Source organism: Bradysia coprophila (genome assembly GCF_014529535.1).
Source record: "Bradysia coprophila strain Holo2 chromosome X unlocalized genomic scaffold, BU_Bcop_v1 contig_117, whole genome shotgun sequence".
NCBI lineage: Eukaryota > Metazoa > Arthropoda > Insecta > Diptera > Sciaridae > Bradysia > Bradysia coprophila.
The window spans coordinates 262,257-274,771 of record NW_023503292.1 but is presented as its reverse complement, the minus strand read 5'-3'; the positions used below and the strand labels follow the sequence as shown (position 1 = coordinate 274,771).

The 12,515-nt window shown below is 38.0% G+C and overlaps 1 protein-coding gene across 1 annotated transcript; it reads left to right on the top strand.

The window, feature by feature from the left end:
• Positions 1-210: 210 nt before the first annotated feature.
• LOC119066998 lies at positions 211-6,695 on the top strand. Its single transcript, XM_037169726.1, has 3 exons — positions 211-591; positions 673-2,332; positions 3,778-6,695. Exons 1-3 carry the CDS (start codon positions 211-213, stop codon positions 6,693-6,695), a joined length of 4,959 nt encoding a protein of 1,652 aa, XP_037025621.1.
• Positions 6,696-12,515: the final 5,820 nt, after the last annotated feature.

Here is a 12,515-nt window from a genome sequence, read left to right as displayed (position 1 = left end):
TTTACCCCTTTCGAATGGTATAAAGTGAAGTGCTAATAAGCATTAAAGTTAGTTTATAAATGGATCGCGTTTTCAATTCAATCGGAAGGAGTGCCATTCCTTATTTAACCGAGAATGAAAAGATTTACAATATTCTGGATGTGTATGGTGTTAGCGGCAATCGGTTGTGGTTCTGAAGATGTGATAGATCAAACGATAAATTTGGTGGAAATGGGGAAAAATCACCAACAAAATGTTGTCTATCCGACTGAAGCGGTTTTGGTGTTTGGGACCGTTGGTAGTGACAAAACAAAGTTAATTCATTTGTTACAAGATCCTCATGGATTAGAAGCACTTGATCCTGGACAGAATGCATTTGAACTCATAATACGTGATAATTTAGAACCGAATGAACGTGGCGGCATTGTTGAAAGTATTTTACCGAAACAAATCACCGCTAAAATCGATCAGAAAGATACAGTTTTTTACGACGTTCCCGATTTTCAAGAGTATCATAATGCAAGCATTGAAACTGCAACGAAATATTTCCTGAAACAGGTCATCGAAAAAACGCCTGCTATGAAAATTCTTATGGTAATCGACTATGAATCCGTAAATAATGTCGAAGATTTCGTCAACTTTGATTTGCTGATCAAAAATATTGGCAGACTAACATCGTAAACAAATTATCAGTTCGGGTTCATTGTGACGGGAGTGCCGTCCGTTCGTGGGACTGAAGAGATAACGTATGAATCTGCTATGCATATGATTTCCAATTATGTCACCCAATACAGGCAAATGTATTTGATTTCTCATAAACACGCTGACCGATTTTTCGAACAAAAATTGGAATTTATTGATGTGTGGATGGGGCTGTATGGCTTGTCCAATTCCTCGGCCGTTTTGTTCAAGCCTGTCACAAGTGGGAATTTTGATGCAATGGACAAAGTAAAAAATTCTTTGGGGAATATTCAAAATTTATGTACGCGATTGCCATATGCAGAGATGGGAGAGTTTTCTTTTGATTTTACACCGTCGGACGAAACAGTAATGAACATTCGCACGGTTGGCGAAAAAGTCATCAAAAATATCACGGACACAATTGATCGAATCGATGACGCTATTGCCAATCAGATATTAACAGAAGGGCGACGAATCAAACGGTTAGATGTTCGGAAAGGTTATTACCAAAAAATCGACGATGAACTAAAAGATCTAAAATCGACGACTGACGAATTATCACCAAAGATGAACCTAATTCGTTTGTTAGATTTTATGTCGAAAATGAACGTCACCATATCCAAGGACACGTTCGACAATTTAATTGAAAAACAGCAAAAGATGGAAATAGCTAGACGACTTAGTGTACGTCAGCTGGTTCCACCGTTATGGTTCGATCGATTTTATGAAACAACGACAGTCGTGAAAAATGAGCAAAATTGGAATTCGTTTTTGATTTATTTGTACGACTTTTTGACGTCATACAACGTTCAATTGCGTCCAGGTGCCTACGACGTTCGCAATGTCTTACACTTTGGAGATAAGACGGATGGCCCGAAAGGTCTATACATTCATTCGAATAACTGGGGAGATTTTCTGTACAAACATCCCGGATATTACGAATTATTGCGTCATTTTCCAATGAATGATCGTAGATTTGCGGAGGTCAATGAAATCATCCGTTCAACATTGCGTTACCAAAAGAAAATTGAATGCGACGGCAACATAGCCACGTTTTCAGGAGATTTCATTTTAATGAGCGACCTGAATGAAACGTTTTGCAATGGTGCATCAAAGTACCGTATTCTCGCGTTGAACAAATTTTTTGTCGATCAAGACTGTACGCTTCGTAATAAAGAAGAGATCGTCATCGTTGCACACAAATGGGAGGTGACGATACAGAATGTCCGATTGACATTGGTGGGAAGTGATGCAACCAAAAAACATAATGCAAATACTTATGGAACATATAATCGACCAGATGGTACGCCTGGCATTCCTGGCGTTGCCGGAGGAAATGGTGCCAACTTTTTAGGCTATGCTTATGAAATGGACCATTCGGACTGGTTCACTGTTGACGTAAGTGGAGGAAAGGGTGGATATGGTCAAAACGGCTCGGACGCTTATTCGGAAAGACCGGTTGTAGATTCTGATATGTTGCACCGAGATTGGCATTACGAGTATGGATATGATGCCCTCAAGCAAATGCGATATAAATATAGAAAAATTGAAGGTCCAAGTAAAGACAATCCCCAAAGCTATTGTGACCATGATAACAGTTTGTTTAAAGCCGATTTAAATTACAAAATCTATGCCCGATGGTGCTGCAAACCAGACGGATACGCTGGAATCGGTAAGTTCAAGAATTGTTTTGGGAAAGAATTTAGTTTTTCATCATAAAATTGAATCATTGACTTTGATGGAAAGAGTCCAAAACCATCATGATCTTCGATATCTGCAAGCTATTTTCTCAAGGAATTCAGGCAAGGAGTGGATTGATTAAATTAAGGAAAATCTGTCATTCGACAAACTCCCTGTTGCTGCTGTTAAAAGTGTTTGCCGGTACGCACTGCTTTTTCATTGGCGAATCTAATGAGATTTAATTGGACTTAATGAGACTTGATAGTCTTGAGAAAGTAGGTATGTACGTAATTAGGTTAAAGATCAGAAATGATAATCTTTATGTTTCGAAAACAAAAGTTTGTTTTTTTGACCTTCCATCAGTTATAATCATGTGCGAAACGTTGAGTTAGTGTTGCGTAATCTGCTATTAACTTATTCCATTAGAATTATTTGTGGGTTTAGGAAATTTTTTGAGGTGAATGAGACTTAATGGGGCTCAGGCCCGGGATGGCCATAATAGGAATTGAAATGTTTCGTCTTTGGTGCAGTTATAATTGTGGCATATAACTGGGTTATATGTCACCTAGCGTCTTATAACATTGGTATCCGACATAGAACTAGATGAAGAAATGATGAAAATAGAACTGTTTACAATTTCAAATACTCGTCTGAGTTTGAGAGCTTTTTCAACTTTTTACGACAGATGTTACTGAAGGTTTTTCGAACACCGGTGCTAACTAAATAGCCTCAATACGAACAACACACACTCTACGGATAATAGCGGCAGAGTCGAAATTTTGCTTGATTTTTGCAAGTTGTTCCAGGTGGTTCCAAGTGGTACCCGTGGTCCAATCAAAAAGTGATGTATGGAAGGTGCGCCTTATTTTTAAAAATGAACAAGTCGTCCATACATCATTTTGTCCAAAAACTTCAAATTTAGCCGATATAATTTTGGGTCATTTTGACTCTGCCGCTATTATCCGTAGAGTGTGTGTTGTTCGTATTGAGGCTATTTAGTGCTAACTAATTAAACTACTTTACGGAATGATCTGTCTTAAAAGGAAAACACAATTTAAATTACACCAAATTTCAATTTGTATTGACAACGTTTCGATCTTATACTACCATTTATCTCGCCTATGACCCCTTTAAACGAATTGGATTATTATCAATTGAAATTTGGTGTAATATAAATGATGTTTTCCGTAAATTAGCTTTTTCAAGCTTTCCTCGAAGAGCTTTTCTTGAGCCAGTTCAGCCCTGTTGAGACTTATTAAACTTAATTGGTCTTTATAAGACCTATGAGTCTCTCGGGTGTAAATCAGGCATAAATTCAAAACTTGGAAGAGACATCATCTGTCTCTAAAAGTAAAGTTTTGATGCATTCACCTATAAAGTGTAGGGTCCTAGAATTTCACATTGAAGAAATGAAAAAAAAAAAATCTTATGTTTCAGGTGGACTTGGTGGAAACCCTGGCGCCGTACAGAACATAGGACAACAAAGACCAATATTCGTCAATGAAACCGGTCCTCAGGGTGAAAATGGTGTAAATGTTGACCCATGTGAAACGCGTCGAGCACTTGTTAAATATCATGGAAGATGTAACTCAGCACTTTGGAAGTTGCTAAAAAATGAATATTTGGTGTTTACTGGTACATTCCATGATTTCGATTACGAAATGGATCCTGAATGTCCCCCCAAACCTAGATATAAAGAATTCAATGAAGCCGACCGAGAAAATCCTAGACCAGTGGCACCATTCAATGTGGGCAAAGCATTTAATGATTACAAGAAATTGATTCGAGCCGGTATGACAGAAAATACTACCCTCCACTTACGAGACGTTCAACAAGTATACTGGAAACTGGATGGAAATGAGCAGGTACAGAGTTTGTACAAAATCATAGATTTCATTGACGAACTGAACACATTGGAATTGCAATATTTCGATTTGCAAGAATATGTCGACTTCCTGCCATTTTACGAGAGCATATTGAAACGCTTGGAATCATTTGCTGACAAGAACACTCCAAACTTACGAATGGATGAACGGAAAATATTGGCAACACTATACACATCGGCGCTGACGAAGGCGAACGGACTGCGAAGAGGAAAAGATTCAAATTTGGTTATTGACGTTGTCACGTACTTGAACACTATGAGCGATACGGTGAAAACGTTGAATGACATCGGACGTGACATTGTGATCACCGAATACCGGAACGATTACGAAAAAGATTTGGACGCAAAAATTGACGAGGCCGATAAATTGATCAACGAAAATTTGATGCCAAAAATAAAGGAGAAATTTGAGGAAATGGATGAATCTCTGCAGTCGGTAATCGACGAAACGGTTCAGCGTCAGGACCAAACCAGAGAAGAGATCAAAGAGCAGGAAAAAAATTTGGAGAAATTACAGCAAAATTGGATTTTGCGTTCGGTTCTGCAAACGATGAATTTTGTTGCTGATATCGCTGGTAATGCCGGACCCGAAGCAAAACTCGCTAGTACGTTAATTAAAATGGGTACAAATATTGGCGGTAAATTTATTGTTGATCCGGAGGACTCGCTTGATATCGAAGTGAAGATACCGGCAGGTGTGACCAATGTGATATCGAAAATTTCTGATGTTGTCGCGAAACGGAAAAAGAAAAAAATCGAAGCGATGGAAAAAGAAATCGAAGAACTGACCAAAGCGTTGAGGAAAGATGAAAATGAAGAGCAGAAAAAATTGGACGATAAAGAATGGGAAAATTATGTGACACTTCGTAATCTCACCGATCTGGGAAATTTGCAAAAAAGGTTGAAAGAAGCAAAGGAGGAGACAAATCCAACTCAAGGGAAAATTAAAAAAATCAAAGATGATCTGAAGACTTTTATTAACGGCGAAAAGACAGCCATGGAAAAACAAGTTAAATTTAAGGAACAAACGAAAAAAAACTGGTCCAAACGATTCGAACGAATGTCCACCGCCATTGATTTAATTGATAGCGGCATTGAGACCATTAAGAAAATCATAGGCGATAGGACAAAAATCGATACAATGACGAAAGCAATCTCTAAAAATTATGATTCATTGAGAGCATTGGAACAATTCGAAACAACGGTTTATGACGAATTAATTCCGGAAATGACCAAATTCCATGAATCAATCGAAAATACCCGTAAAACACTGGGCACCAAGTCTCATGTTGCGCTAGATCTCCAGAAATGGAACATCAAAGAAGCGATCACTGATGCCAAAGAAAGCATGATTCTCTCCATTTCTGGCTATATGGTCGAAGGGAAAATGAGGTCATTGTTCGATAAACTAATCGATGCCATGAGCCTTATGATCAATATTTATGATCGCATTCAAACTTATAGCGAGCACGCAAAACTTGCCACTTACATCGGACAATTGCATAAGGCGAGTTTCCAAAAAATTCAAATCGCCGATCCACAAATGGAATCAATTTTCAACCATATGCTGTTCAACATTCACGCGAACATCATTATTACCCAATACTTAGCCGCTACCAATGCATTCAAGCAAAGCGTTTTTCCATTTGCCGCCAACTATTTCGAGGACTACCGTTTACCCGCTTCGATTCGAACGCAAGCGCCCAACCTTAACGATTTGGTTTCTCTGATTGTGCAACAAATAAATGGCTTCAAAAACCGTATCGAGCAACTCAATAAGGCGGTCATCAATGAAAATGACGCAAATATTATGGGAGCAAAATTCGACAGTAAATTGCCCGGGTCGAGATCATTCTACTTATGGCGAAGCAAAGACCATCGTAAAGAAATTGAGGATTTATTTGCCGGAGATCGTATCTATTTACATGCCGATGTTGCGAGCGGATTAAATAACAGCGCAATCAAATTCAATACCGTCAATCTCACATTCCATGCGGTAAACGAAACGTTCCAATCCAGCCTGGATGCTGTGCTACAGACAGCCCACATTACGATGATCCACATGGGTATATCGTATTACCGCTGCGCCAACGAATTCTATTCGATCAAAAGTCCACCACAAACAATTAAATTCAGTGGGACCAACATAATGGCGAATAACGTTTATGTCAAATTGCGTGACGGAAGTAGCATGCTGAGTCCATACACAACATGGGGTCTGGGATTGACAGTCGATGATCAAGAGAAATTGAAAGAAATTTCGTCGTTGACGCCAATCGATGTCGAATTGATAGGGACCGGGCAATTCTTGTTGCACGGCACAGACATATGTCAAAGTGATTTGAGTCAATATTATACGTTGGAAAATGACATTTCCGAATTGAATGGTGTACTCACGAATGATCTTCCTTCCATTAAATTCAACAATCCACAATATTTAGACATCGATGATGTTTTGCTTCCGAAATAAAATTACTGCTAAAAATTCCATTTCAAACTCAGAATAATGTAAAACATTTTAAGAGCAATGGGCCCTCTGCAAATTTGTCGACGGCAATTTCCAGCAAAAATTGAAAACGACTGTCCACGTTACGTAGCTTATCATAGATTTTTCTCGATTCCTCTGGCACTTACAGCTTTTTCATGTTCTAAAAAGTTGTTTAGGAATATGTATGTTACACGAAAAACGATGGAGCTGTAATGCGTCCTAATATATCGAAAGTTGAAAAAAATGTAACGCGGACAGCCAACGGTGGAATTAACCAGCCTACATTTAGGCGAAAAATATTCGTATTTTTAATGATTTCTCTGAACTAAAATCTTTTTTTGAAAAAGTAAAACCATTAAAACAACTAAAAAGTGTTACTTGCAAAGGAAAAGTTGGTCTGGGAGTCATAACTTAACTCACTTGGGAAACATGCAAACTTTACATAAATTTACACAATCTGCAAAGGTTTCTCCAAGTGGGATAAGTGATCACCCACAAACCAATTTGTTCTATTAAAAGTAACGCATTTTTGCGTGCTTTAATTGTTTTACTCTTTCAAAAAAAAGAATTTTGTTCAGAGAAATCATCAAAAGACTAACATTTTCCGCCTAAATGAAGGCTACAAATTCGTGTAGGGTCCATTGCTCTCCATTCAAGAATTTTAACTGACAAAAAATAAATTAAAAAAATTTTGTAAATCACTTTTAGTTTTCAGTCCATGACAAGATGAGAGCAGAGTCCAGATGCAACATTTATAGTATATCGAATCGAAAAGGGAATTGCCTCTTTCTGTGAGAAAATAATGTGTATTAGGGGTGTCCAAAAAATAAAAGTGTCGAGGAAGTTGGCGGACCCCGCGGAAAATAAACCTTTATGGCCTCCTGATAAAAATTGTATATGGGGCCGATGCGATCCGAGTTGGTTTATGGGTAGCTCAAGGACGAAATGTGTGAAAAAACACTGAAATTTTCCATACATTTTTTCCATTACTTTCTATGGGAAAAATTTTTTAACGACAATATCAAACTTTTTTGGTCCAGACCAGGCATGAGCGCCGACGGAGAAACCTCGGCGGCGGCTAGCCGAAAAAAATTTCGGCTCGTTCCGCAAAGGTCATACTTGCCAAAACAACAAACTTAGAAGCGAGGACGTAATATACCATTCTGGAAAATTCATGAAAATTCAAGAAAATTTTCAAAATTTTCTTAATTTTGAAAAAAAAAATCAAAATGTACTTGAGCTGCTTAGGATCAACAGGAATCTCGGTTTTCAAAATTATTTCACGCATTCACCTTTCGAAATCTTTATTTAATTTTCCAGCCGTTTCAAGCCGGCTTGAGCCGTGTTTTTGGCACCGGCTCTGCTGCGACGCTGCTTGCTCAAAAATGGCCGGCGGCGGCTTGATCGGCGGCTTATTTTCGGCGGCGCTCATGCCTGGTCCAGACAACTTAGATTAGATGTAAGAGCAACAAAAATGCGTTGTTTTCATTTTTTGGAATTTTTATACCGTCTGGGCACACCTAACAATATTGACATAGACAAAAATCGACAGATAATATCCAAGTAATACAAAGTCAGGCGAGGTCACTCTTTAAATTGAGTGTTAGGTGTCGTTGTAAAGGTAATGACAGTGGATTTCTAACGAGCCCACACGCAATAAGTTTCAAGTTGGTGTCTTGACGTAACAGTCATTTGAAAATTGCCTGAGTTCACGACCCTGACATTTTTGCACCAAAATCGATTTCTATATAGCTTCAAAAAATTGTTTTCGAAAAAATTTCTTTCTGCAATGAAAGCTTATGCCATAAGCTCTCGTTAGATATGAATATATCCGATGCACATCCCATAAATGTTTTGGAAGAACCCAAAGACTGGGTGAACAGATTGGGAAACTTTGACTGACTTGGGAGGTGCGAATGCACTTACAAATCATTAAATCGTTCTCTTTGGATTGTTCTGAAGTGAAATAATCCAACTCACCTTAAGAAGTGACCTCAGCATCTGTTAGTTATGTTTAATTTTTCTTTGACCGTAATTTTCGTGGTTTTTCACACATTTTGTCCTTGAGCTACCCATAAACCAACTCGGATCGCATCGGCCCCATATACATTTTTTATCAGTGGGTCATATAGGTTCGTTTTCCCCTTGGTCCGCCAACTTTCTCGAAACTTTTATTTTCCCATACGATTCTGGACCCCCCTAATGTGTATCGTTGGGATCCTGGATTACGGATCCTTTTTTGACGGAAAAGTGGGATACTTGGAAATCGATTTGAGAAGGAAAACGAAGATGAATGGGTAGAAAATTGTTTTGAAGTAGAACAATACGAATAGTGGAAATAAATAGTTAAAATCAGAAATTCCAAACGGAATTTATTTTTTATATCTTTCTGATTCTGAAGGTTTGGTTTTAGTTGAGTTCTCACTGACTCAGTACTTGTCTAGGTTTTTATCGCTATTCGCGTGACGAATAATGGCTGATCTTTTTTATATCGCTATATCAACCAACATCGAAACCATCTTTCTGGACGAGAATAAACAAAATGCAGTCTCAAATCCAGCCGAAATTGCGGAAAAGTTCAGCGTGCACTTCATAAGAAATCACGAACTAACTTTCAACAACATAGTGCTGTCGATCCAATAGTACAAGAATCGATAAGTAAGCTGGAAAACATGAACTGCGGCATCCAATTCAACGAAATTATTAGAGCTGACATCGAAACCGAAGAAGAAATCAAAGAAATGATAAATTACTGCCAGAAAACAGTCGAGGCATTCTCACCTTGGTTGAAGAAGTTACGGAAGTTATAATGGCACGTCAAAACAAAGCCTCATCAGGCGACGACAACACACCGGCTGTAGTGCAAAAGAGATTATCAGTTGAGAACCTGCTAAAGATCACGATAATCTTCAACCATCTTCTTGCGTCAGCAATGTTCCCTGTTCCCAGCGGCTTGGAAACACGCTATCGGATGTCCCATTCCTAAACCTGGCAAAGATTCGACATTCATTGGCAATTGGAGACCTATTTCACTGCTAAATTCAATCTCAAAGGTCTACGAAATTATCTTGAAGAGGAGAATACGTAAACACTTTAATTGCACCGATTACTTCTCCAATGATCACTGATCATTGATCAGTACGGTTTCCGTCCGAAGCGATCAACATTGCATGCCCTTGCCAAATTCAATGATAATGTCATGGCCGGTCTGAATAACAACCAAATAACCACAGTCATCCTTCTGGACATTCGCGCAGCTTTTGACACAGTTTGGCATAACGGATTAGTGCATGCATAAACTATTGAGCTGCGGACTATCACCGTTTTTATGCAAAATCGTCGAAAGTTTCCTGACCAACCGATCCATGTCGATTAAAATGAATGGAGCTTTTTCACAAAGACAACGCATTCCTGCAGGGGTACCACAAGGTAGTTGTGTCTCGGACATTCTGTTCCTGGCCTATATAAACGATATGCCATCTCATCCGGGCATAACCAAATCTCAATTCGCTGATTATTCGTTGTTCTACCGTACACACCGTCAGTGCCAACTAGCAAAGCAAACCTTCAACTCATACCTCCGTCGCATCGCCGATTATTTCAAATGCTGGAAATTAAACATCTGTGAACATAAGAGTCAAATGCTGAATATTATCGGTCGCTGCTCAGATACAAATCGGAAGCTTAGATCAGATGTCAAAATGATGGAAGTTAGCATCAATGGATTGATCATAGAAAAAGTCGACTCTCTACGCTAACTAGGAGAATGGTTCAGCAAAAATGGATCAGCGAAAATCCATATCGACAAGGCTATTTAAAAATCCAACATCGTGACCAGTAAGCTTAGACATCTCCTAAGAAGTTCCCGAATATCAAGCAATGTGAAAACCAATTTCTACAAATCAATTATACGACCGATTTTATGCCATGCTTCACTGATTCGGGCAAACCCATCGACTACTTCGTCATCACAAATGGAACGCATCCGGTTAGCCGAAAGGAAAATACTACGGTCTACCACTAACACTAAACGCGAACGAGTCAGCTTCATGTACTCTAACAACTCGACGCTATATAAAAAAGCAAACACAGTACCAAGCATCAGCAATATTAGCACTTTTCGCCATGGACAAGAGTCAACGTGGAGTGGCCCGTCAACTGTACAACACGAACTAATAATCGTAAAAACAGAAATCGTTTGGCCTATGCAAGTTTCGGATTCAGTGTCTCCCGAACATTGCTTGTATGATCGGTTGATGAAAAGAAGAGTTTTTCTTTCTTGAGTGTGACAGTTTTCTCCTGCTGAGTTTCCTTACATTTTTGCTTTCCTTTAGTATTCAGTAAAAAAAAATGTTATCTTTAATTTTTCGTATTTAATATTCATGTGCGATACTTTAAAATGAGCCAGGTTCAACGTAAAGTAGAAGGGTTTCCTTTGCCCACGATGTTATGTTTTAGATTGTATTTGTTCAATATACAGTGGCTGACTTTCAATTTGGTGCACTATTTTGATTCAGCTGTTTGACCAGCTGGTCCATGTAAACAAAGAAAGTTAATTTTGTTATCAGGAGTATATAAAAATGGCAACAGTGGTTTGTTTATTATCGTCAACAATACAACTAAAGAGAGTCTCATATGAGTCGAATGTATCACTAACATCGTGCGAACATTTGTTTCAATCCGAATTTGGTACATTACTTATATAATGCAAATCTTTAGATTATTTAGAAACTAAAATCATTTTAGACGTAGAGTATTATTATTATTAAAATAATCTAGATGTTGAAACTGTTGCATAGAAAAATCTACGAGAAGGTGAATTCCAAAATTCAAAAACTTTCTGTTTCAATGCCTAAATCTGTGTTATGAAACAAATGCTCTCCAAAACTTTTGACCACCACGAGTTGTTTAATCATCGGAATTCGAAGGAAAAGTATGAACCAATGAGAAGTTCGATGACATGAATTCCATGGACATAAAGTGACTAGAAGGTAGATTCAAATAAAAGAATTTAATAAATTAAGATTGGCTCACCTAGTTTGTGTATATTACGTAGGTGGAAGCACGGGGTTTCAGGGGGTTTCGAACATTTAGTTTTTTCATGTTGCAGATATTGCAGTGTCAAATTCTGTCCAAGATGTGACATATTTGCAAGGTATTGGCCCTTTTCACAAAGTATAATCAGCGTAACCTTCGTAAAAAGAATCTTGAATCTGACAAGAGCACGTGTGCCAACGTGTAAAAAACAAATGTTCAAAACCCCCTGCTGAACCGTGGCGATCCTCTTGTCAAACGGACAGTACATAAACAAATTCCATCATTTATGCTATTCATATAACACTTTATGAAGTTCAATAAATTAGATAATGGGTTGTCAACTCAAAATATATTTTCCGTGCGAAATATGTTTTCCGTGCGAAACATGCTTGTCCATGCGAAACATACTTTCCATTCGAAACATACTTTCCATTCGAAACATCTTTTCCATTCGAAACATCTTTTCTATTCGAATCATGTTTTACATAAGAAACATGTTTTCCATGCAAAACAATATCTTTTCATAGAAAATTATTATTTATTTTTTTAATTTAAATTTTCAAATTTTGCGCCGCATCTACGTTACCTTCTACTCTTTTATATCCATGACATGAAATGTCAACCGACACATACATTTGCATTAAAAAATAACGAATACACTCTCTTTAGTTTTATTGTTATCGATAATAAACAAACCACTGTTGCCATTTTTATCTAACTCCTCATTATAAAATTAACTGAGTTTGTTTGTTTACATGGACCAGC

Coding starts and splice junctions, on each gene's coding strand:
- LOC119066998 (XM_037169726.1), top strand. CDS start 211: ATGGGGAAAAATCACCAACAAAATGTTGTCTATCCGACTGAAGCGGTT. Junction 592..672: donor TGGTAATCGACTATGAATCC/GTAAATAATGTC, acceptor ACAAATTATCAG/TTCGGGTTCATTGTGACGGG. Junction 2,333..3,777: donor AGACGGATACGCTGGAATCG/GTAAGTTCAAGA, acceptor CTTATGTTTCAG/GTGGACTTGGTGGAAACCCT.